The sequence below is a fragment of the Pipistrellus kuhlii genome, unplaced genomic scaffold (genome assembly GCF_014108245.1).
Source record: "Pipistrellus kuhlii isolate mPipKuh1 unplaced genomic scaffold, mPipKuh1.p scaffold_m20_p_6, whole genome shotgun sequence".
Classification (NCBI taxonomy): domain Eukaryota; kingdom Metazoa; phylum Chordata; class Mammalia; order Chiroptera; family Vespertilionidae; genus Pipistrellus; species Pipistrellus kuhlii.
Window position 1 is genome coordinate 25747543 of NW_023425562.1, and position 26151 is coordinate 25773693.

The 26151-nt window shown below is 52.8% G+C and overlaps 1 protein-coding gene and 1 long non-coding RNA gene across 2 annotated transcripts; one reads left to right on the plus strand and one right to left on the minus strand.

Annotated features, from left to right (window-relative positions):
• Positions 1–185: 185 nt before the first annotated feature.
• CFAP100 (cilia and flagella associated protein 100) lies at positions 186–25386 on the minus strand. The gene is given in 18 exon segments (XM_045574604.1): positions 186–484; positions 1309–1402; positions 2280–2485; positions 3572–3707; positions 7881–8032; positions 8256–8492; positions 9828–9909; positions 10981–11086; positions 11163–11195; positions 11478–11653; positions 13321–13401; positions 13617–13815; positions 13818–13928; positions 15768–15969; positions 18434–18534; positions 23481–23561; positions 24968–25016; positions 25381–25386. Coding segments are annotated over 18 exon segments (2166 nt in total). The 3' UTR covers positions 186–370.
• On the plus strand, positions 19401–23477 carry LOC123651562. Its single transcript, XR_006740356.1, has 2 exons — positions 19401–21190; positions 23344–23477. It is a non-coding gene; the product is annotated as an uncharacterized LOC123651562 (long non-coding RNA).
• Positions 25387–26151: the final 765 nt, after the last annotated feature.

The window sequence follows — 26151 nt, forward strand, 5'->3', positions numbered from 1 at the left end:
GACCCATCTGCCCAGCTTGCTGCTTGCTTTTCTTGTCATTGTGTTGGGGCTGGCCCCGCACTGCACCCCAGCGTGGACTTGGCTTGTCTCTTAAAGCAGTTGTTTTAGATGGGAGCCAAGATGGCCTTCTTCCCTCAAGCATTTGCTTGGGGTTAGTGATTAAGAGGAGTGCTGGCATTTCGAGATAGGGTCTACCTCCTTAAACAGCCCTTAGACACCAAAGAGTCATGGGTTTATTTCACATGAGCGAAGAAACATACAGCAGGAGACCACGAGGCGCACGGCGAGGGCTGCATTGGCCCTGACACAGCCCTGTCTGCTTCCCGCTGCCGTCCTCCCTGTGCGGTCAACCTTGGCAGCACCAGGAAGGCTAGGTGAAGAAGAACAGCTGCTCCTCCTTCTCCTTGTCCAGCAGCTCCTGCTCAGGCTCATCCTTGGTTTTCAGGGCCGGGGGCTCGGAGCGGGACACCAACTTTCTGCCTCTCTGTGGAGGAAGCGGACTCAGTAACCCCCTGCCTGTGGCCTCCGTGCACCAGAGGTGCTGCCTAGACATTTGTCCGGAGGCTGGGGACCAGTCTGTGGTCACTCTGGTCAGCCACAGGCGGAGGGCCGGAGTTGCTGAGCCAACTCAGAAGGGTGTCTGTCCAGCCTAAAGCCTGTGCTCTGGGGCAGCCCCTGGATGTGTGGGGGCCGAGTGCAGGACATACCTGAAAACAGATGGGAAATACTGCTACACCCAGGAAACCCATCTCTAGGGATTTCAGGAGACCCTGCAGTGACCATCATTCCCCATGGCGCAGAGTAGAGAGAGTGCTGGTCTACTGCAGGGAAAGCCCAGCGGCCCTGTCTGTCTGTCTGTCTGTCAGAGGTTATGTTCAGCCTCGGGCCTCCATTAGAGATCCTGCCCGGTCCTTGTGGGGTGATGTGGGGCCCAGCAATCAGTCAAGGGGACTCTCGATAGGTGGTGAGCTTGTTCTGAGGCAGGTTGTGTAGTGGGACTCCGGGGCTCTCCACAGGGCTAGGAGGGGTGACCAGGTGACTACTGATCAGGAATGTGTGCAGGGGAGCGGGCAGTCTTAGGGGAGGGCTTCTGGAGGAAGGCGAGGGTAGCCCTAAGGGGCAGTAGGCCTAGGAAGGGGAGACATGCTCTGTCCTCGCCTTGTTCTTAGGGCCAGGACCCCTATAGTAATATCTGCAAAGGATTCGGTGAACCAGACTCAGCTGCAGACCCTTTGCTTTTCCATGCCACACTGTGCTTGGACGTGGGACCTTTCCCCAGCAGCAGCTCACAAGACCCACCCTGCCCACCTTCTTCTTGATCTCGGCCTGGGCGCGGGCTTGGGCCCGTTGGAGACGCTCCTCTTGCAGCTGCTTCTGTATCCTGGCTTTCTCTTCCCGGAGCCTACGTGGCAGGGGCAACAAGAGATGCACTACGGACTGGAGAGGCCAGGGGAGGCTGTCAAATCCCCTCCCCAGCACCTTCCTACATAGCTCTCAGGCCGTGGCCCGCCCTCTTCTGAGGAAGCTCTCACTCCTCCCCGCCCTTTCCTTCCAAGGCAGGGCCTTGGTTCTGCCCTGCTCCTTGCGGGTCATCCAGCTCTGACTCCCCCATAGCCCCAGGAAGCCCAGGTGCTTAGGTCCTCATCCCCAGTCACTGGCCCATGTGCCTATGCTTCCCTACCGTCACCCTTGAAAGCCCAGACCTCAGGAGATTAGTAGTGTTGTCTTCTTTCTGTTTGTACTTGGAGTTCAAACCATTGCCCCGAGTCTACCCTGAGCAAGGTACCAAGGACACAGAGAAAGAGCTTATGGGAGCGGCAGATGGCCTTTTGCTGATGGCTGCCTTGGGGCTTTGCTCAGGAGTGAGTAAACCAGGCAGCCTGCAGGCCAGAGGAGTCATGTTCCCTGGAACTCACTCCACCCAGTGTCTGGGGAGTTCTGGTCCTCCCTCTCGGAGGATGGACCCACCCACACGCCCTGTGCCGAAGTCTGTGCCCCTCCCTGTCTGGGCTCTTTTCCTCCCATCCAGCCAGGAAAATGGCCCGTTTTTTGAGGCAAGGCTGTGCTAGCCACACCTCACTTTGGCTCCCTGACTCCACAACATCCTCCTCTCCACAAGCAGGGCTTCCCTTACTGAGGCCGAGTGTGGGTTCCCTCCGGTCCCCCCTGAGCCCTGGCCGCTGGCTTTCCCAGCTTGGAGAACCAGGGTCCTTTCCCCTTGTTTGGGAATTCTTGGAGGGCAAGACAGCAGGGGTGTGGAGGGCGGCCTGGGCCCTCACCTCTGGCGCCGCTCCTTTTCCTTGGCCTTCTCGGCCTGCTCGATCCTGATCGGGGGCACACGCTCCAGGTTCTCGAGCAGTTCATCCAGCTGGTGTTCGATGATGGTCAGCATCTGCACGGTGCCCAGGTTGGACTCCTGCTGGGGACCCACACATTGCCGGTACACATCCAGCACCTTGCGGTTGAGGCTCTCCAGCAGCTTGTCCTGTGAGGCGGGTAGTCCACTAGTGGGGTTGCTCGGACTTATGTCCACTCCCTCTCCATGGTCTGCCCTCACTGCAGCATGGCGGATCTCCCAAGGCCCTGCTCTACTCTGCCCAGGTGACACTTAGGAGCATGGGGAAAAACAACTGGACACCTGGACTTTCCTTGGTCAGAGCTGTGACACCCTCTTCCCCATTTGCTCTTTTGTGGTCAGCCAGATCTTGGCTTCCACTCGCCACTAGGGCTCATGCCTGTGCCTTGGCTCCTCTCCAGCTGCCTCAGTGTGTCCGCCAAGACCCATCCCCTTCCTCCTGGGAGCCCTCCCTCTGCTGCCCCTGCGCTGAACTCGGCGCCCACGGGACCATATCCTGTGACCTACTCTCTCTGTGGCCCTGGCCTGCTGAACTCCCCTCTCTGGGTGTGTCTGACATTCAGAAAACAGTTAACCCCACAGATCCATGAGGGGGCCTGTGGACTAAATGAGGAACAGCAGGCAAAAAGGCAAAAAGGCTTAAGCCAGGCACAGGGCACAGCTGGTGTCCAGTGATGACCAGCAAAAGGCGGAGACACACTGGCCTGCTCATTATGACATCCCATATACTTATCCCAGTGCCTGGCACACCATGGGTGCTCAATAGGAATATGGATGAATTAGGAAGCTGAGGCCTTCTGTGCCCTAAGAATCCTCTCACACTCTGGCCTGGGGATGTGCCTCTCTGGGTATATTATACATGCTTAAAAAGTCAGTCATATTTGTCCAATGAAAGAAAAAATGGGGGAGGTGTGTTGGGCAGATGAATAGCCATGGAGCAGAAACACACAGGGTGCCTTGGATTTGGGGACCAAGGGCCTTCTTCAGCAGGTGCCCCTTGGTCAGGTCCACAGAGCTGGAGGTGGTGGTGGGCCTGGCAGCCCCAGAGCATGGCTGAATCTCAGGCCTTAACTTTTCCCACTGTCAGAGCTCCAGGCACTGGACCTCCTCCCAGCAGGTTCCTGGAAGAGGGCCTCTCCTCCCCCGCTGCCAGCCTGTGGCCACCTGCATGCCTTCCATACCCACCACCTGCTGGCTGTTGTCCGGGGGACCTACCTCCTGTGCGCCCTTGTACTCGCCGAAATGGAAGACTCGGGCTTTGAGCTCCAGCTCAGCAGCTGTCTCCTCCTCTTTGCTGATGGATATCATCAGTGTGGTGATCCACTGCTTCAGCTGGTTGACCTCCCTATCCCTGGATGGGGGACCAGCAGGGCCTGCTCACCAGTGTGGCCTGGGCACTTCACCTCACTGAACCTGACCCCTCCTGCTGTTGTCCTGAGGGCTAAGGGACCGTGACTGCAAAGTATCTACATGCCTATGGTCAAAGGAACTGTGAGGTGCAGGGTAAAGTTTTTTAACAACTAACTAATAATAATAACAGAGGTTTTAGTATATTTACAAAGTTGCACAATCATTTCCATAATATAATTTTAGAATATTTTCATCACTCGGCTGTGTCTCAGAGGTGGTGGCCAGAGACGTTACATGTAGCCCATACATACACCCTACCTGTCAGGTCACCTGGGATGACAATGGGGAGCACCTCCTGGTATCAGACCCCTACTTCCCTCCAACTGAGAGTGCCCACTGCAGGAGCAGGTGCTTATAGGGTCTTAAAGAATACAAGATTGCATTTGGCTTTAACCTAGTTTTTAATATTTCCTTCACTTTCAATGCTTAACTAGTCAGTGTGATATTCTGCATGTCCTACAGCTGGCACAATGCTTCCCCTAGTTCAGTGTTTCCCAAACTTCTCTCATGATGAGAATCACCTGGTGGAGTTGTTAAACTACAGATTCCTGAATCCCAACTAAGAAGTGCTAACTAGAATTTTTGGGAACATATAGATAGGTAAAATTGTATACTTAACTAGTGCTCTAAGCTTAGATAAAAAGTATACAATTTTACCTATATGTTCCCAAAAATTCTAGTTAGCACTTCTTAGTTGGGATTCAGGAATCTGTAGTTTAACAACTCCACCAGGTGATTCTCATCATGAGAGAAGTTTGGGATACACTGCCCTAGGGGGAAGTTATCTCAATCACCTGAAGAAATAGAAACACAACAAAACACCACCACCACATCCACATAACAAAGGAGGACAGAGGTGAAGCAGCACTGTGCTATAAAATTGTTGGATCTCAATCTTTGTTTCTCAGTTAGATCCCATCTCTGATTTACAGAAAATGCAGAGGCACATGGGACATACTGTTCATTGTTGATCCTCAGACTGGCAAGCAAGTTTGTAAAAAATACAGAGTCCACACCTTGATGAGGACCTGCCCAATCAGAGACTTTTACAAGATTCCTGGGAGAGTTCAGTGCGCACACAGAGTCTGAGAACACTTTGCTGCCAGAAAAGTTACCTGGTTTCTTTTAAGTATTGGACTCTAGAGGACAGTAAGATGGAGAGGGAACCCATCAAAGGGATTTATTTATTTATTTAAACTAAATCTAAGATATATATATATATATATATATATATATATATATATATATATATATATATATATAAAATTGCTTTTTAGAGAGAGAGAGGAAGGGAGAAGGAGAGGAAAACATTGATGTGAGAGTGAGTCACCAATTGGCTGCTTCCTGCATGGCCCCCACTAGGGATCAAGCCCACAACCCAGGCATATGCTTTGACCAGAAATTGAACTGGCAACCTTTTGGTACATGGGATGATTCCCAACCAACTAAGCCACTCCAGTCATAGCAATGAAAAGAGATTTAAAGACAACCAATTGAGGAATGTGATCTTAAATTGAATATAATTCAAACTAACATTTTAAAAATACAATCACATATGGATTATGGATATTAAATATTAAAAATAGCTGTGTTTTTTTTAAAGATATAATGATGGTATTGAGGTAATGATAAAGAGACCTATCTTTTTAGAAATATCTACACTAATATTTATAGATGAAATGGTACCATGTCTGGGATTTGCTTAAAAATAGTAAGGAAGATTGGGGAAGTGGGAGGGTCTAGGTAAAAGGAGATTGGCTATGAGTTGATCAGTGTTGACAATGGTGATGGGATTGGGTTACTCATTATACTATTCTCTCTACTTTTATATCTGTTTTTAAGTTTGAAATTTTCTTAGAGCTATTGGCCTGAATTGGATAAGGCAGTGGTCAGCAAACTCATTAGTCAATAGAGCTGCAGTTTGCCGACCACTGGAATAAGATATAAGGGGTTTATTTTAAAGGTCACAAAAAAGGTGATTCATTTATAAATACCTGAGGACATATAACCAGAAAATTTATTAGACTGGTAGCAAAGAAAAAAAAATGCAAGCAAGCACCATGAAATGTAAATACCCTGTTTCCCCAAAAATAAGACAGTGTCTTATATTAATTTTTTTCTCCCAAAGTTGTGCTAGGTTTTATTTTCAGGGGATGTCTTATCTTTTCATGTGCTAGGTCTTATTTTCTGAGGATGTCCTATTTTCGGGGAAACATGGTAACAGTCATTCAAAAGACCAAACAAAAGAGAGTTACCATATTACTGCAGAAATAGCAGCAAAAAAGAACAAAATCAAAATAAACTATTTTGAAATAGAGGAAGACAGCAGCATAGGAAGTACTAGGAATCTGTCTCCCCACCTAGACAATTGCACTGGCAGAGTCAGTCTGATAAAACCATTTTAGAACTCTGGAGTAAGCCTGGAAAGCAATTGCAGTTAATTACAGTCCATTTCAACTCTGAGAAGAATAGCAGCTTCCCAGCCAAGTGGCAGGCGAGTTTCTGAAGTAGCTTGCATAGCCTGTGGGAGCTATGGTGGGCAAAAAGGACCCTGTCCACCAAATATTGGGCATCTGTGCTCTGATCACCGATTGGTGCTCCGAATCACAGAGGCGCACACAGGCAGCCAGTATTGTTGTACCTCCTCCATTGTTTTAAGTTCCTCCCCCTTGGCTGAAGTGACTTCCAAGGGATTTAAAGAGCTGGTGCTCTTCCCTTCCCCTCTTCATGTTTTGTTTATTGCTTTTCCCCCTTTTGAAAGGCAGACGCTAAAGATCAAGGACATTCAAAAACAAATATATATTGGGGAAACTATAAAGTGACTGCATGTTTAGGGAAAGGCTCAGAAAAAAACTAAAAAGACCACAAGTTTTACACCTCAGGCTCAACATAGAGACTGCCTACAACCTTCAAATAAAAACAGTAAGAACAAGAAACAAAACCATGGAGTAGGAAGAGATCTGATTTCTAGAGTTACCACATTATTACATTCCAGTGTTAAGTGTTCAACAACAAAAACCACACAAAGCACACACACACACAAACACAGAGTATGATGCACTTGGATTAAAAACCAAAACAAAACACACAAAAAAAACCCTGAAGTTGTTTCTAAGAAAACATGATGGTAGATATACTACAAAGACTTTAAAACAACTATCTTAAAAGATGTTCAAGGAACTAAAGGAAGATGTGGAGAAGTCAAGAAAACAATGTGTGAACAAAGTGGAAATATTAATAAAGAAATACCCTAAAAACTTGTGGAGCTGAAAGTACAATAACTGAAATGAAAAATTCACTAGCGATTCCAAGGCAGATTTGCTCAGGGAGAAGAAAGAATCAGCAACCTTTCAGATAGGACAATGAGGATTATCAAGGTGGAGGAAAAGAGAGACAAAAAGAGAAGAAAACAGAATCTAAGGAATCTGTGGAACATCAGAGGACCAATTTCAACACTTGAATATCCCAGAAGAAAAAGGAGAGAGGAAGGTGCAGAGAAAATATTTGAAGAAATAATGGCTGCAAACTTTCCAAATTGGATGAAAGATATGAATATAAACATTCAAGAAGCACAAGGAACTCCCACACTGAGACACATTATAATCAAACTGTCATAGGATAATCAAAAGCATCTGGAAAGCAGTAAGGGAGAAGCAAATCCTCACATATAAAAGATCTTTAATAGGTTGGGAGTGAATTCCTTGTTCCCAACAGACCTCACCTAGTTCCCCAACTGATCTTTCCCAGCCCAGCTCTCCCGGAGCCGGCATCAGCAGAATGCACCTGGAGTGAGAGGTTCTTAAGATGCCCTGCTCTGGCTGCAGAACTGCTCTATGGCGAGGATGGACCAGTCTACCTATATGATCTACTCCCAGGCCACTCCTGGGTCCCCATGACCCTCAACTTCCCTACCCAACAGGACACATCTCACCAGAGCCAGGCACCAACTTCAAATGGAGCTTTCCAGAAAACAGAAGTCAGGGAAGGGCCAGGGCTAGGACAGGCAGGGGCGGGGCCCACAGGCCAGCTGCCAGTGGCTGAGGAGGTCCCAGGATGACTACGAATGATAGAGCCCGCCTCCTCACTGGCTAGGGTGGCCCCACTCAACACTTACATGCGGATCTGGGTGTTTTTCAGAGTGAAGCTCAGCTCCTCCAAGGCCTCCTCCATCTCCTGTGTGTTCTGGATCAGTGAGAGGTTCTGCTCCTCCAGGTTTGTAAAGACTTCCAGGAGTTGCTGGGGGTCCTTGAAGTACAGCTCCAGCCCCTGCAACCAGAGCCGTGTGTGTGTGTGTGTGTGTGTGTGTGTGTGTGTGTGTGTAGCGGGGAGGCAGGGGGCCTCCAGGAGCGAGGGGACTCCATGAAGTATAGGGCTAGACCTTGCAACCAGGGCTGTGGGGAGAAAGGGGAGGAGAGGCGAGAGCCCCCCAGCAGTGCAGAGGCAAGGGGACCTGGCTCCCGCAGACCCTGCCAAGAGTGGGGCCACTGACCTCCCCATCACTGTCTGGGTCGTCTTCCTTGTCAGGAGAGCTGGGCCTGTGGAGAGATGTGGGTTTAGGGCACCAGGGCCCAGCCTGGGCCATTGTACCCCGTCTCAGTGGTGTAGATTCCTGGTATTTCCACAGCATCTCCTCTCCAACCCCATATCCCTTATGTCCCTCCCTCGTCCCCTTGTCCATCACACAAGTTACCCAGGTGGTGGCACCAGGTTCCCCTTGGTCCCCCAGCTGTCACACAGCAACGGGGGGAGAGGGGAGGTCGTTTCAAAATTCAATTAACTCTCAAAATTCAATTAATCTCTCTCTAGTTAGAATAAAACTCGGCCTCCACTCACAAGCTGTGGGGCTACCCTCCCAACCCTTACCTCCCCCTTGTCCAAGGTTACTCTGCTCCTGCCCTGCCAGCTCCCTTCCAGGCTCTCTAGGTGCCGACTCCACCTCAGGTCCTTGGCACCTGCGGCTCCCATAAGGCATGAACCGTGATTCATAAAGATGAACGTGAGCTTGCAAATTGGTAGTGCTTGGCTCCCCTTCAGCCTGAGAAGTATCAGTTTGGTATTTGGGAGGTTGAGTGTAGAGAACATCTAATGGGAGACACTCATAGGTGCCTGCAGCCCAAGAAACTGGGAAAAGAACCATGGAAGGGGTGGCCAGGCCGGGATAGAGAAGAAAGGACAGAGGACAGAGCACATAAAGGGATGAGCGGAAGAGACAGACCCCGAGAGGGAGAGTTGCCCATTCTCCTCATCTCCCCAACAATCACCCTCATCCAAGCTTCCACAAGAAAGCATAGGAGACTATTTTAGTGACTTTGGGATTGGCAAAGATTTCTTAAGTAGGACACAAAATGCACCAACCATAAAAGTAAATATTGGTAAACTGGACTCAAAAGATTTAGAGTATTTTTAAAAATATATATTTTATTGAGTTTTTACAGAGAGGAAGGGAGAGGGATAGAAAGCTAGAAACACTGATCAGCTGCCTCTTGCACACCCCCTACTGGGGATGTGCCTGCAACCAAGGTACATGCCCTTGACTGGAATTGAACCCGGGACCTTTCAGTCCGCAGGCCGACACTCTATCCACTGAGCCAAACCGGTTTTGGCAAGATTATTAAGAGAGACTGGATGAAGATACTTATACTACACTTATTACATAAAGGCCCGGCATCCAGGCTATATAAAGTGCTACTAGAAAACCAGGAAAAAAAACCCCAAAAAACAAAAAAACAAGGCTGGCGATCCAAGAAAAATGTACAAAAATTGAACACTTTTCACAAAGGAGGACATATGAATGGCCATCATTTTTCATCATGAAAATGTCACAGAAGTCATGAGCTATCACCTCACGCTTGCTTTAGCTCTGTCTTGAGTTTCTGTATTCTGAAAAAGAAGGGATTCTGCCAGCCTACTGCCTTTGGACTCACAGCTCTGCTTCCTTTGGTCTGCAGCCCGCCAGCCTGCCTGCAGGCTGTGGATTCGCCAGGCCCCCCCCACCCCCAACTGCATGCGCCAATCAAACTCCCTCTCCTTTGCCCTGCCAGCCCCCTGCTCTGGCTCCCACACGACTCTCCAGGCCCTCATCCTTCTGGTGCAAGGTGGTCCAGACTTTGTGGGACAGGTGAGACCTGGCGGTGGCCCTGGCACTGGGAAGACAAATGCCAGGCAGCCCTGTGGTGCAGAGTTTGTGGCCTGCTCCGTATTTACATCTTGTGAAGGTCACCCCAGCCAGCATCCAGAGGCCAGGGGCTCCGCAGACACCAGGTCGCTGGAACCCTGGCTACGGAGGCCCCCTGGCGATACTGTGAACGGAGAAGTGGTGAGATGTGAGGGTTCGCTCCTTGTGAAAGGAAGGCGGGGCATAAGAAAACCAATCGCCTTTGCTTACGTGGAGGTTGAATCATAAGGGCATGCCCGTACCCTTTGACCTGCACAGCAACTTCATATGGTTCAGCGTACTATCTGCTTAAAAATGGCTGAAAGGACTTGCAGGAAACAGTACAACTCACCACCAGCTGCCTGTGGCTTCCGGGCCGACAGCCTGGTGGGAGGTGCACAGGAAGTGAGGCGTTGAGATTTCTCAGTTTAGCGAGAGCTGTGATTTCTGTGAGCATTTCGGGGAGGAGGGAGGAGAGACTAGGTGACCCAGCAGCTAAGCACATGAACCAGGTGGGGTGGGTGGGGGGACAGCTCCAGCCTTGCCAGCAAAGGAGTGGAGAGACAGGTTTGGACTGGTACATGGACCGACGTGGGGTTTCTGTTTGAACCTCACCGTGTTTCTTAAGAGAATTCAAAGCGACTGTCACACTGGAATCTGGGTAATTTAGAAAGAAGTCTAGATGTCTGGCTTCTCTTGAACAGCTCTGGAGCTCAGGCCCTTGGGCCAGCACTCCCCGGCCACAGAGGACTAGCAGGGGGCATGTGCCATCCTGTTCCCTGTGCCCATCTGGCTGCCCTCATCTGTTCACATTTGACTAGTCTATTAGCACCCAAGTGGGCCACCCCAGGCTTACCAATAGCACATTCACCGAATCAGGGAGATACAAACCTTTCTTTAGAAAACCTCTTGATTTTCCAGGTTCAGTCAGATTATGTACCCTGCTCTTACTCTCCCTCCTCAGAGTCTGGGCCTATTCGGGGTGCCCCTGGCCAGGAGCCATTGGGGAGCACCACCCACCAGGCTCCAGCCACTTTTGCAGCTCCCCCAGCCCACTCACCCTTTGGAGTCCGGCCCAGCCTGATGGTCGTGACGGTGATGGCTGGGGCTGGTCAGCGCCTGCCCCATCCGGATCACCTGCAGCACTCTCCAGGGCTTCTTCCCGTCTGGAGGAAGCAGACCAGGAATTCCTATTTGCCCCAACCCAGGACGGGGCCCCTCCAGCCTGGGGCAGCCACGTACCTTTGTAGCCCATCTTGCCCTTGGTCCCTGATCCTACAGAAAGCAAGGGAGAGGTTCCTGATGGCTTCGCCTGGAACCAGGCCTGAGGCAACATTGCTTGGGGGCTCAGGGTTCCCCCGGACCCCTCAGTGGCAGAAGAAGGCAGGTGCATAGGAGAAAGCCAGCCCCATTTCCCCAAGCAGGTGCTTGTGCTGAGCCACGGGTGGCCGAGGGGAGGCTGCTGCCCCAGCTGGCGCTCTGCAGGGTGTGGAAGCAGCCAGTCCCTCGGCCTGGGCACAGGGTTAGAAGGACCCAGGGAACTCTCTTTTCAGCTACCTTTGTCACTTGGTGTCGACTGAGCGATCTCCCTGGCCCTGGCGATTTCCCTGGCTTGTCTGATAGCCAATTGCTTCTTCTCTTGTTCTTCCAACCAGTCCTTGGGTGACAGCTTGTACAGGAAGTCCTTGCAGACCTTGTAATGTTGCAGAGTGTCTTCAAATCTGGAGATTTCGCTGAGCCAGGGGAGGGGACAGGCGAGGTCAGGCTCTGCCCACTGGGAAGCCCCTCCAGGGAGGACCCCAATGTGCCCTGGTCAAGAAGGGTGGGCACAGAGCACTGTTGTGCCAGGGAGAGGACACCCACCTTGCAGGAGCTAATGTGGGTTATACCTCCCAGAGCGACAGCCCTCAGGGACTGTCTTGCCCCTCCCAGGGTGGAGCCCAGGAGCCTCAGACCCATGTGAGCCCCGTGTCCTGGTGGTGTGGCCTCCGGAAAGTCAGCGAATCTCTCCTGGCCTCAGTCACCTCATCTGTAAGATGGGCAGCAGCCTGTAGGGTTTTGAAGCCCTGAGCTGTTTCGAGCTCAGTGAAAACGATGAGCTTTGTGTTGTGGGGAAGCACCCTTTGGCCAGGGGAGAAGTGATGAAGGGAAATGTGGGCAGGCCAGCCCAGGCCAAGTTTACCTCTGACCTTATATTTAAACAAACAAACAAACAAAAACAATACACATACACACAAACACACACAAACAAAAGAGTAATATGCTAATTAGACCAAAGACCTTCCAGATGTCCTTCCGGGGACTTGGCTGGCTGGCCTGCAAACACCCCCAGGCCCTCTCTAGGCCTCCCCCTGCCTCCGAGCAGAGACCCCCACCCCAATGTGGGTGTGGCTGGTCTGCAACCCCCCCTCCACACACACCCAGGCCCCTTGCCTAGGCCAACTCCATCTCCCAAGGAGACCCAAACCCTAACCCAGGACCTCCTTCAGGGCAGACCAGCCAGCCCCCACCCATGCACCAGGACTCTATCTATACTAATAAAAGAGTAATTGCTAATTAGACCAGATGTCCTCCCAGACAAAGCCATGGTGGTGGGGCCAAGGCAGAGGCAGTTAGGGGTGATTAGGACAGTAGGGGAAAGCAGTTAGTGTGATCAGACTGGCAGAGGAGAGCACTTAGGGGGATCAGGCTGGCAGGGGAGAGCAGTTAGGGGCATCAGGCTAGAGGGCAGGGATAGTTAGGGGGATCAGGTCAGCAGGGGAGAGCAGTTAGGGGGATCAGGCCAGAAGGCAGGCGAGTGGCTAGGAGCGAGAAGGATGTCCGATTGCCATTTTAGGCCTGATCCTGCAGGAATTGATTCTCCTCTAAACTGGCAGTCGGATATTCCCCAAGGGATCCCAGATTAGAGAGGGTGCAGGCTGGTTGAGGGACAACCCCCTCCTGTGCACAAATTTCATGCACTAGGCCTCCAGTCTGTCTGTCTGTCTGTCTATCTATCATCTACCTATCTATCTATCTATCTATCTATCTATCTATCTATCTATCTTTAGTGATTTCAGAGAGGAAGGGAGAGTGAAAGAGAAATAGAAACATCAATGATGAGAGAGCATCATTGATTGGTCAAGCCCTGGCTGGGAATTGAACCATGACCTCCTGGTTCAACCACTGAGCCACGCCCACCAGGCAGCCTCTGATCTTACCTTTTTTTTTTTTTTAATTCAGTTTTTACAGAGAGGAAGAGAGGATAGAAAGCTAGAAACATTGATCAGCTTCCTCTTGCACCCCCCCTCCTGGGGATGTGCCCATAGTACAGACCCTTGACCAGAATCAAGCCTGGGACCTTTCAGTCAGCAGGCTGATGCTCCATCCACTGAGCCAAACCGGTTTCGACTGACCTTACCTTTTGATATTCATGATCTGGGTGGTCAGATCTCGAATTTCAGTGATCTTCTCTATCTTCACTTTGGTCTCCTTCTCTGCCCTGAGGGTAAGGTGGGGCAGGGAGCCAGTCTCAGACTGTTAAGAAGCCAAACTGCTCTCAGGTTGGACTGAAGGCGGGGGAGCTACTAGGAGCCTGGTTTGGGGTCCAGGGTGGAAGCGGGGGCTGAGGCTGGGTGCAGGCTAGGTCATGTGGTTTGCACAGGCCCAGGGGACCCTGGAGGTATGGCCAACCAGCCCCTCTGGCCACAGGCTCACTCTTTCAGGGCCTGCACCGAGCTGCGGTCATTCTCCCTGAGGAACTCATCGAACAGGGCCGAATCCTTCTCCAGGGACTTCTCAGCCTTCTCCAGCTCCGCCTCCTCTTTAGTTGCCAGCATCTCTAGCCGCTGGATCTCGCTCCGCTTCATATCCAGGGCATACTGGTGGCCACCAGAGCAGGGATTACACTCCCCACCGGACAGCTCACCCAGGTCCCCCTCATGGGAGCAGACGGGCCTACCTGAAGGAGGAACATTTGCCGCTTCTGTTGGATGTACTTTTGTATGCTGTCAGAATCCTCTTTCTTTTCTGCAAGGAGAGGAGGGAGGCATCTGGGGGTGGGCAGTGGGAGAGAGACTCGGGTGTGGCTGAGGATGGATGCACAGAAAGAGGGGCTGGTCAGCTGCTCCTGGTGCAATGCAGCGCCATCATGGGGGCGGGGGGGCTCTGCTGACAGGTCACACCTCCATGCCTGCAGCAGGTCCAGGTGGGAAGAGCCTCTCTTCCTGTCGTGCTCCTCACACCCAGAATGAGACTCTGGAGACCACTACCCTGGCAGTTTCACCCAACTGGACTTCATAACAGAAGGCCTGTTGCCAGGACCTCAGAGAAAATGTGGCAGGATGATCTCAACTGGGGGTGCCCTAAGCCTGCAGGGCCCAACTTGGGCAGCAGCTAAGTCTATACTGCCATGCCAAAACCAGTTTGGCTCAGTGGATGGAGCGTCAGCTTGTGGACTGAAAGGTCCTGGGTTCGATTTCAGTCAAGGGCATGTACCTTAGCTGCGGGCACATTCCCAGTAGGGTGTGTGCAGGAGGCAGCTGATTGATGTTTCTCTCTCATTGATATTTCTGACTCTCTATCCCTCTCCCTTTCTCTCTGGAAAAAAAAAATCAATAAAACATATATATTTTTAAAAAGTCTACACTGCCAGGGTTCCCCAGGTGGGAGGACATGAGGGGGGCTCCTGGATGACCTTCCAGAGGACAAGCAGAGAGGCAGCATGGTGAGCCACAGGCTGTGGGGCTTCTTTCCTTGGCCTTTCTGGAAAGGAAGACCTAGGCCCTCCCCAGCTTTGGAGAGCCCAGGGACTGTGGGAAGGACTGTGGAACCACGTCTTGTCCCTTCAATCCTCTCCTTTCCGAAAGCTGGTGTGCTGTAGAGGTCCTGCTGTAGGTCTAGATGCCTGGCAGCGAGCCCACTCGGTCCCTGCCTCCTGGTCCACCCTGGGGAGGTCCCTGCCCTCAAGGAGACCCAGCTCCTCACTGGAAGCCAAAGTCTTTTGTGCAAATACCCTGGTCCAGGCTTCCCCATCCAGGTGCCACCTGCCTCTCCTAGGTCTTAGGAATAGAGGGCGAAGGCAGAAAGAAAGCACATGCCGTGCTGCTCCCCCCGCGCAGAGCTTGGCACACAATTGCTGAAGCACCTTTGTACCCCAAAGAGCAAGCCACGGAGTCAGGGTGGAGACTGGGGTCTCCTGATGTGCACAGTGTATTCATATCCATTCACATCCAGGACACCCGTGGGTCCCGGGGTTCCAGAACGGTCTGATCCCAACTATTACTTTCTAGCTTAGTGATATTACACTTTATCACCTGGGTTGGGGGGATATTAATGCGTTCTCAGTACTGAAGATTTCCTACTGAGTTACAAAAACAACAGCCGCACATGCACGCGCGTGCGCACACACACACTCACACACACACACACACACACACACACACACACACACACACAGTTCTTTCTCACTATGTGCAGTGCCCAACCATGAGGTTGCTACCCGACATCAGCCAGGAGAGGAGGCTGCAGTAGGAAGGAGTTAGCGAACTCGGCCAGGGTGGTGCCAGCATTGAGATCCGATCCCAGGCAACCTAGTTCCGCACTGACTCCCTGCTAAAGGCCCACGTTTATACAGCCTGCGCTCATCGTGCCTCGTCAGCACTCAGAGGGCACGCGGCGCTGGGGCCCAGAGGCTTTTGGATTTGCACTCCATCCGGGACAGATCTTTGTGGGGGACAGATTTTTGTGGCTCCGAAGGCAGGGGTCGGACAGGAGAGGCCTCCGCCCCCACTGCACCGCAGCCCCTCCTCTGCAGCACTGCCCTCCCAGGGAGGCACAGACCTGCTGGCGGGGAGGGAGCAGCAGTACCTTTGGTCATGGCCAGCTTCCAGGCGGTGTGGTCCTCCTGGAAGGCGCTCGTCTGCTGGGCCTCGGCCAGGGCACGCGCCTCCTGGTCGTCCGCCCGGTCCTGCAGCTGCAGCTCTCGCAGCAGGCTGGTGTGCTTGGCCAGCCCTTTGGAGGAGGTGGTCATCTTCTGGTGCAACCGTAGCACCTTCTTCTTCTGCCGCTCCTGGGGGCGGGCGGGTCAGGGGGGGTCTCCCAGGCCCAGCCTCCACACAACCTCCTTCCCCACTCCCCGGGCCCAGTTGCTGCCTCCTGTGTTGCCCCGTGCCACAGTCGTATGGACTTGAGGTGGGGCGCACTTAGGCAGGCAGGGAGGGGGTGCCCAGGTGCCAGGCGCAGGAAAGACTTGGATCTGTGTGTGTGTGTTGGGGGGGGGGGGGGAGCCCACGCCTGCCCCGTTTCAGAGGGAGCGGGCAGGGCTGGCCTCTGGAGAGCCAGGGGCAGGAGGGCGGCCAGGTGTGCCCAGGCTGCCTGCCAGGTGGTGTGCGCTCTAGATCAGTAGAGAAGAGGCACGCTCGCTAAAAGATGACTCGTGGTTCATCTGAAATTCACACTTAAACTTGTATTGTGATTTGCCACGTCCAACACCCCAAGGTTCAGGGAAATTAGATCTGAGTTTCCAAAAGAAACTCGAAAACCCAGGTTTGGTCTGCAAACGTGTCAGCCAGTGTCGGGGCCACGCTGTCACGGGGTTCTGCGTCTCCCCACCTCTTCTCCACCTGCGCTGCCCTGTGGCCCCAGCCTTTCACTCCGGGGGGACCCAGGATGGGAGGGGGGTTGGGGTCCCTTCTTCGCAGAGGCCTCGTTTAGATCTCTGGCTTCGGGGGTGCCCTGGCTCTTCTGTTCGGACCCCGGGGATGTCCACACCCCTCATGGGCTGGGCTGGGACCGGAGAGGCTCCTGTCAACTCTTCATGTGGCCTTTCCTGGGTAGGTTCTATTGTATTTCCTGCTGGGCCTGGGAGGTACAAAACCCAGTTCAGTCTCTAAAGAACGCTGCATAGGGAAAAGCTAGCTGTGGCAGGACCTGGTGTGAGCCCTGAATAACAACAAAATCGGGAAAAGGTCACCCTCTAGAATCCCAGCGGCAGAAGACCTGTGTGTAGAAGATATTGGGTAGCTGCTTTTGATCATGCTGAGGTTGGGGGGCTCTGTGGGGCGTGGGGAGGAGTGTGAGGTTGGGGGGCTCTGTGGGGCAGGTGGGGGAGGAGTGTGAGGTTGGGGGGCTCTGTGGGGCAGGTGGGGGAGGAGTGTGAGGTTGGGGGGCTCTGTGGGGCAGGTGGGGGAGTGGTGTGAGGTTGGGGGGCTCTGTGGGGCAGGTGGGGGAGGGGTGTGAGGTTGGGGGGCTCTGTGGGGCAGGTGGGGGAGGGGTGTGAGGTTGGGGGGCTCTGTGGGGCAGGTGGGGGAGGGGTGTGAGGTTGGGGGGCTCTGTGGGGCAGGTGGGGGAGGGTGTGAGGTTGGGGGGCTCTGTGGGGCAGGTGGGGGAGGAGTGTGAGGTTGGGGAGCTCTCCTGGGGTGTGGGGAGGGGTGTGAGGTTGCAGGGGCTCTTGGAGGAAGGCGGAGGTAGCGCCGAAGCAGGGCCACGCTGGCAGAAGAAAAGGGAATTCTGCACTGGTGAGCTAAGTCAAGGTCAGAGAAGGTCTCGGCATGTGTTTGCAGTATTTCCCTACTCTGGAGGCCTCGGGGAAGGGTGAGCTGCTCAGTGTGGCTTTTCATGAGCTTCCTTCTAGGGCATGAGTGGGTGCACAGCATGGCACGAGTCGGGGGGACACTGACGGACGGTGGCCTTCCCAGAGTCTCTAAGCCAGAGGTCTGGGGTGTCGGTACTGGTTGGAGTTGCAGTGGGAGCCACAGCCCTACGCAATCTCAGACTCTGAGCCCTGAAGTGGGGTGGACAGGGCCAGCCCAGGAGGGAGCCCGAGACACTGGCCATGAGCGTATGACCGGAAACATGGCCTGTGCTGGCCACTTCCCAGGGAAGATGCACACCTGGTGCTCTCCCCGAGCCTCACTGCGGCGAGGCTTGCTCGCGTTGGCCGGCCGTGCTGTGGCAGGGTGCATGTGAGTGGGGTTGGGGACAGCTGTCTGGGCATATGAGCTTTTGGGATTGGGGGGCAATAGAGACTATGCTGGGGTGGAGACAAGGCACAGCCTGGGAGTCAGGACTGGCCCCGGGACTCCCAGGCACTGCTGAGGGGCATGCAATGTGCATGTGCACATGTGTGCGTGCCTGTGTGCATATCTGGCCTCTAAGAATTCCAACCAGGTGACTGTGCAAGGCCAGAGCAGCTGTCGGGAGGGAGAAGGGGAGATTTCCCCGGGGGAGGTGAGAGGGTCCCTGACTTCTGAGATGGGCCTTGAAGGACAGGAAAAGCCTCAGAAGGGGGTGGCTTCTTCCATGAGATGCCACAGCAGCTCCAGGAGCCCAGCCTGACAAAGGCCCGGGCACAATGGTGATGAAACTGGGTGACAGCGGGACAGGTCAGAGCCCTGAGAGCCAGGGGGAGTTTCCCGCTGATTTTGTAGGAAGTGGTGGGCCCGTCTGAGAGCGACCTGGTTACAGTGCTCTTCGGAAATCCGGCGGCTGCTGCTGTGTGAGGAGAGAAAGCGACAGGGCAGCTGCATACTCACTGAGTGAAACTTATTCCGCTCCTGATCTCTGAGCAGGAAGAAATCCACGTTCCCAGACATATGGAAAGGATTAGATGAACGGTCCGGAATAATCACAGACACTGGGGAGGGAAATACCTCATTGGAGAGACGAGCTAGCTCTTCCGAGCTGAGGTCTGTGCCTCTGGGGTCCCAGCACCCTCCCAGCCCAGCCTAGGGAGCTTCCGTGAAAGCATGAGCAAGTGGCCCGTGTTCTCTTGGGCCCGGCTGTGCCTGAATCCACCCCTGGGCCTTCCAGCTCCCTTAACTCAACCTAGTTGGTGTTGGGCTTCTGTTCCTGGCCCCTGAGAGAGACCCGGTGAACACAGCTCCTCCTGCCTCAGGCATCTGCTATGTCCCTGGCCCTCTGTCCTCTCTCATTTAACGTCTCAGGAACTCCTACTCTGCAGAGGGGGGAAGCGAGAGCCTGCTGCCTCCAGTGCTGAGGCGCCTGTCAGTGGGAATTGAGCACTCTAGGTGAATATGCGCTGTCCTTGCAGGAGTCTCCACCAGTCACCCCACCCCCTCATCACCAAAGGAAGACTGGGCTTGGGGGTGGGTAAGGGCAAAATGGCTGAGGTGGGGACTTCCAAGGACCCAATTCTGCTACCCCCACCCTCAAGGCTTAGGGAGAGGTTCCTACAGATCAGCTCAGAGCGTGTCAGGGAGGACAGAAGCCAAAAGGACCTAAACAAAGGACTTAAAAATATGGTTGCTGCAGAAACAGGTTTGGCTCAGTGGATAGAGCATCGGCCTGCAGACTGAAGGGTCCCGGGTTCGATTCCGGTCAGGGGCATGTACCTTGGTTGCGGGCACATCCCCAATGGGGGGGGGTGTAAGAGGCAGCTGGTCGATGATTCTCTCATCGATGTTTCTAACTCTCTATCCCTCTCTCTTCCTCTCTGTAAAAAATCAATAAAATATATTAAAAAGAAAAAAAAATATGGCTGCTTTCCCTTCTGCCCTTGATAGAAAAGAAGCAGGGCTCATTGGAAACAAAACAAAACATTCCTGAAAGTGAAAAGAAAATGAGATAAAAATAAAAACCAACTCCGCTTTGAATTCGCTGCTGGTAACATTTTTGAGGGTGTTTTCTTCTAGTACTTTTCAGCATGCAATTTTAGTAATTCCACATATTCCTTTCAAAAGGACACTTTACAATCGGCAGTTCCCTGTGAAGTTACTCATTCTGTGTGGACCTTGTACGCAAACATTGAGGACTGCAGTGACACGCCAGGGTGCCATCAGGGTGCACTCGCCATGGGATGTGTAGCAATTCCTAGCACCCCAACATCCTGAGGACATCACGTCCACCTCTGGCCGGTTCTTGGGAACTCATTTTCCAAAGGGAGACTAGAGCCAAAGGCTGTAAGCAGTTTTCAGGCTTCGGAAATGTGCTGACCTGCCCTCTGGATGGAGGTCTATCTCATTTTGCAGCCCCATCAGCAAAAGCAGGGCATTGTTAAAGCGGTTCAAAGTCATGATCGTCTCAAAATACCTCTGCACAAGACACTTATTCCCAAGAGGAAAGGTGCCGCACAGAGGGGAAGCCTGGCAGGCTCCACGTCACGCAAGCGCCCGAAGTGAGCGTTGGCAGGAGAGAGCGAGGCTGGCACTCTCTCCGAAGGGAGCCCAGCACTTCGCTCAGACATTCCTGCCTGGGACGCCTCATCTGCAGTCCTTCCTGAGGAGGGGTCGGAAAAGCCCAAAGTCACGGGCCTTTGTACTATTCTTTCAACTTTCCTGCAAGACTGAAGTCCTGTCAAAACACAGAGTTGAAAAAAGTGAGCTACGCTCAGAATGGGAAGGTCAAAGGTTATCTGCTCCTTGGCCCACGGCCGGGAGGGAGACAGAAGGGCCTCCAGTCAGTTTGCAGCCTGGCTCCTGAGGAGGGAGCAGGGCCTGCACCCCAACCTCTGCTTCTCATGTCACACCTTCTCCTCCTGCCCCTCCTGCTTTCCTCTTAGAAGGACCCTTGTGATGACACTGAGCAGATGGGGTATCTGGATAGTCCCAGGTCATCTCCCCATCTCCAGACCCTTCACTTAATCACATCAGCCAAGTCCCTTTGCCATATAAGCGAACCTAGTCTCAGGCGTGGGAATTCAGATGCAGACATCTCTGGGGGTCCCTCGTCAGTCCACCCCAGTCCCCGCTATCAGACCTCTCTATCCCTAGGTTGCTAAGACTTTTGTTCCAAATGGGTTTTAATTTTATCAAATACTTATACTGCAGCTACTGAAATGATCATATAATTCTCTCTCTCATTCTCTTATGGGGTGTGACTGGTTTATAAACGTTAAACTAATTGCATTTCTGGGATGATGTACTTCAAATGATTGCCATTCTTGGTGGCGGGCTCATCTTCACATTAACGCACCGATAGTCTCCACAGAAATACTAAACATCCCGTACTCATTTGACTGCAGATGCATCTTACTATTATTTGTAATAGCTAAAACCCACAGAAACAACCCAAATGTTCATCAGTTCTAGAGAGAACAACACATGGTTGGCACATGCGCGCAGCAGAATACGCATAGTGACAGAGAAGGGGCGCCTGCTGTGTGTGTCTCACAGACGTGATGTCCAGTAAAGAAAGCCAGATCAAAAGAGTGCTGAGGGGTTCCAGATACATGAGGCCCGAGAGCGAATAAAATGATTCCCTGATAGCAGAGTCCCTGAAGGAGAGCCCCCTTTGGGGGAAAGAGAACTGAGCAGATGAAAATGTTCTAGATGGTGAATGGGTGGAGGGTAAGAAGTTGTATACATCTGTCAGATTTTACAAACTGGCCCTAGCCGCTGTGGCCCAGTTGATTGGAACGTCTTCCTGTACACCAAAAGGTGGAGGGTTCGATTCCCAGTCAGAGCATATACCCAGGTTGTGGGTTCCATCCCCAGCCCATGCTGGAGACAGCCAATCGATGTTTCTCTCTCACATTGATGTCTATCTCTCTCTCCCCACTTCCTCTCTAAAAAGCAATAAAACTAAAAAAAAAAATTATCAAACTGTATACTTAAGATTTGCTCCTTTCACTGTATATTAATTATATCTCAATGAAGAAACAAAACAAATCCAAAACCCAGGATGCTCACCCTTATGTGAGGGGACAAGCGCCCATAAGCAGAAGAAACTATTGGGTGCATGGCTGAGGGGGATCTGTGATGGAGGGTCAAGTGGCTAACATCTGAACCTACCATTGTAGCATGGCCCCCAGGGAGGCAGCTGGGGGTGTGGGCTTCTTATGAAAGGGGGTAGGAAGCACACAGCCCACCCAGGAAGGAGTCTGTGAACAACGAGGGACATGGATCCATCCTCTCAAACGTCTAGTGTCCAATTAAAAGAAATTTGGGGAATAGAGATGTTCCTGTCATTATAACGACAGCACCAGGAAGCAGAGCCATCGCAAGGACATTCTACAGGATAAATAACACCATTTTTTCAACAACTCAAGGCACAGAAAACATAAGGTCATAGGGGAGTGGCTGTGCTAGATTAAGAGCAACCGAAGATATACTGATTTCATTTGAATCTCGATGAAAACAAATCTTCCGGAGGGAGACATTCCTTAGATAATTGGGTAAATCTGATGATAACTTCATTGTGGGCTTGTAAGAAAATGTTCCTTTTTTTAAAAAAAAAATGCACATTGAGGTACATAGGGATGAAATGACTCATCTGGATTTTACTTTAAAATACATGGTATCCCATCCCCCCCACCCCCTCCTGAAAATGTAGATACACTTTAACAGCTGATAGCTCAATTTTGAAAATGACATGTATTTAATAAACACTGCCTTTATAATCATTCAAAGTGTGTATATGCATTTTTTGGGACACCCTATATTTTGTCAAAGACTGAAAAGGAAAGGAGCAAAGGGATAGATGAAGCAAAAGTGGCAAAATCTCGCCCACTGCCCAAACTGGTGACAGGCATGTGAGTTCACTGGGCTTTAGTCTCTGCCTGTGGGCAGGTTGGGATCTCATTTAAAAAATATATATTTTTATTGATTTCAGAGAGGAAGGGAGAGGGAGAGAGAGATAGAAACATCAATGAGGAGAATCACTGATGGGCTGCCTCCTGCACGCCACCCACTGGGGATTGAGCCCAAAACCAGGGCATGTGCCCTTGACTGAAATCGAACTTGGGACCCTTCAGTCTGCAGACAGATGCTCTTTCCATTGAGCCAAACCAGCTTGGGTGGGATTTTAATTATTAAAAGAAAGAGGAAATGGGATCTGAGGGGTGGAAGCTGGCCTGTGAAGGACAGGTGCAGGGAACATGCTCACATCTGCACACCTCTGCAGGAAGACAGGACAGGCCTGTAAGCCAGGAGTCCTGGGGGGTGGGTGGGAGCAGTACAGAAACCAGGGGGAGTCCTGGAAGCCAGAGTGACAGAGCAGGGACTCAGAGGACGAGGCGTATGCAGCTAGCTGCCTACCCTTCTTCTTCCTAATAGATGCAGCCGTGTGCCTAGCTGAAGAGCTACCCTCTCAGCCTCCCTTGCAGATCCTAATGGCTCTGGGACTCCCCCCGCCCCTCTCCCCCAAACAAAAGTGGTCAGAAATTGTTGGGTGGAGATTCTGGGAAGGATCTTCTCCCAGGGAGGGCTAATGTGGCAGGTGGGCCGTTGTGCCCTTCTCTTCCATCCTTCTCCCTGTCCAGAACGCGATGTGAAGGCTCCATCTGCAGCAGCCAGTTCGTGACCATGTGACAACCTTGCGGTGGAAAGCCCTCCAGATAAAGGCGGTGGAAGAGAAAGACTTAGGATACCGTCACCTGGGTGACTTTGTAGACCTGCTATTGGTGGAGCCTTGTGGAGCTGTGGACTGCTTCCCACACTCCCATTCCTGCAGGAGCATACCCCACTTTATGCTTCTACTACTTCAGGTCTCAGAAGCCCTTTTCCTCACGGAAACAGGAGCATGGCCTCTGCCCTCCACACGGAAGCTCAGGTCTGAAGGCACCTGCAGCTGAGGGAGAGCGCCCCCACCACCTGGGACTTCAGCTCCCGGCTCCAGAGGTACCTTTGTCTTTTTTCTTAGACTTCTTTCTTTTGTCTTCAGGGACTGAAGGAGAGCTCTCATCTGTGGAGTCCAGGCTGTTCTCTGGGGAGACACAAAAGTGAGGGCCACAGGAAATGACATGTTTTGTGATAGCTGTGACGCAGCCTGAGGCTGGGGAGAGACCAGACATGCTTTAGTGTGGAGAGCGGCTACAGCGTTCGGACAGGTTCAAGCCTGGGACTAATGAGAGGGCACAGTCCTCTCGTGGCAAAGCCACGTGCAAGTCCCAGCACAATTACAGCCAGAGGCTATGGTTGTAAGCTTGACCTGATGGTCCCAATCTGTAGCCCCACGTGGCTGAGTGATATGGGCTGCAGGAGGTGCAGCAAGTAAACAAAGCTTGATCAGGTGCATGTGACTGAGCAGATTTGAAACCCCCGAGAACATTGTAAACATCTTGACCACGCCCTTACTTTGCCTTGTGGAATGGGGCTATAAAAGAAAGACTCGGCTTGCAGGCCATGGCGCTATCGCTTCATCAGAGAGGAGCAGCCTACCTACCCCAGCTTTCTTCTTGTCTGTCTTTTCTCCATCCTTCACCGCCCCCTCTCAGGTTCAGCCATGGCCTTGCCCGCTCTGCACACTTTAGGGCTGCAGTCCCAGCATCCTCACCTGTCTGCTGAGTGGACTTGGCAAGCCACTTAGCTTCTCTGAGCCTCAGTTTCACATCTCAGATAATCATGCTGACTTTGCTGGGAGGTTGTAAGGATCGCGCAAGAAAATGGCCACAGAAGTTCCTAGCACACGCGCCTGGCACACAGAAGGTGCCTTTCCTTGCATACCCTTCCATTTGTCCCCGAAGAGCAGCACGGGGTTACCCAGGGAGGCCACGGGCCCTAAGCGTCTCCTTCCTGCCTGGCCCGTGCTCTTGCTGTGAGCTGACCAGGTTCTTCCATCAGGGCTGTACCCTCAGAGATTCCCATTTCCTTGTTCTCTCTTCCACTGACACCCACAGGGAAGGAGTTACGTGGCCCCACTCTTCCTTCAACCCCAACTCGGGAACCTTTTGTAGCTTGGAGATTCCAGGTTATGCCTGCCTGGAGGGCAGCTGGCCTGAGGGCAGAGGGGTGGGGGCTGCGGGAGAGGGTAGAGGTGTGCTTTGGTGGAAAGCTCAGGGAGCTGGTCCTCTTGGACCGGTGTGGGGGAGGGGGCGCTGGGGTGATGAAGGGAAAAGGAAGGCCTGGGAGATAAGTGGTATACCCCAAGGGCGAGGCCACGAGACAATCTCTGTTGTTTAAGTCACCAGTCTGTGGTGGCACTTTGTCCTGGCAACCTTAGGACTCTGGTACACGGGGTTTCTAAGGAACCTGGCAAACTGTGATTTCTGCCTCCTGGCTGACTTAGAATCTTCTGAACCCTGGATTAACTCCAGGCCTCCCTGTCCCAGGCTCCCTAGGCTGCCATTGGGCCCGGAGAGAGCCCATGCCAGCTGGGCACTGGGCACTTACTGGTGTTCGCCATGTCCTTGGAGACCATCGTAGACAGGATGGGACGTTCCTGAAGAGGAACAAGGGCTTGCTGCAAAACCGGACCTCAGCTAACGGAGGTTCCAACCTGGGGAATGACACAGTGTTTGAGCCAGATGGTCTCCAGGCCCTCAGCCTCCCTCTGCCCGCCTGGGTGGCTGATAACAGCTGGCATTTACTGAGGGCTCACCATGTGGCCAACACCCGCAGCTCCCTCTCTTCCCAGCCCGCACCCCATCCCCTACCCTCTCTAACTCGTTAGAACACACCAGCCATGCTCTGCCCAAGGTCTTTGCATTTGCTGCCTCCTCAGCCAAATCTGTCCTCCCACACACTTCCGAGCTGAGCTCACAGGTCACCCCTTCAGAGGAAGGCTTCTAAAGTGGGTTCTTTACCCGCATCCCCAGGGGACCTCACTTCATTTCCTTCTCTGCAGTCACCCACTGTCTGTTTATCGCTTTAAAGAAAGTCAGCTTATTGCCCTTAGAATTAAGCTCCACAAGAACAAGGGTTCTTTTCTGGTCTGTAGCTCAGGTGCTTATATCAAAGCGCCTGGCACGCCCTTAACACTGAATGTCTTTTCATTTTGCGAAGGAAGAAACAAGGTAGAGATCCGGAGAGGTGTCCTAAGTCACCCAGCCCAAAATCCCTTGGCTCCGAAGCCTGAGCCCTTCCAGCCACAGCCCTGCCCGGCTCTCACGGACAGGAGCCCGGAGAGGTCCGGGTCAGCTGGACCTGGTCTCCCCTCCCCAGCCCGGCGGCGGCCGGCGGGGACCTCGGACAGAAGGGTGTCTGGGTGAGCCATGAAGCAAGTCTGGCAACAAGGAAGGAGGGGCGGGGAGCCTTGCAGAAGGGGTCCTGCGCCTTGGCCCGGAGCTCACCCTGACCCCGCGTGCCCCCCATCCAGCCCGGGCGCACCCACCAGCCTCGCGCAGGGGCTGGATCCTAAGCTTCGGCGCCTCGGTTCCAAGGCTCTGAGCGCGCCGGCCTTTGGTTTACGTTGCCACAGCAACCATTCTCCTGGCCACCGGGGCCGTGACGTCACAAAAGCCGCGGAGGAGGCGGGCCGCGGGGTGGGGTAAGGTCGGATGAAGCGCAGACTCCCACCACTTCACTCCCAGGGGCGCCACCAGGTGGGTGCCGGGCCCAGGGTGGGGTCTGGTGAC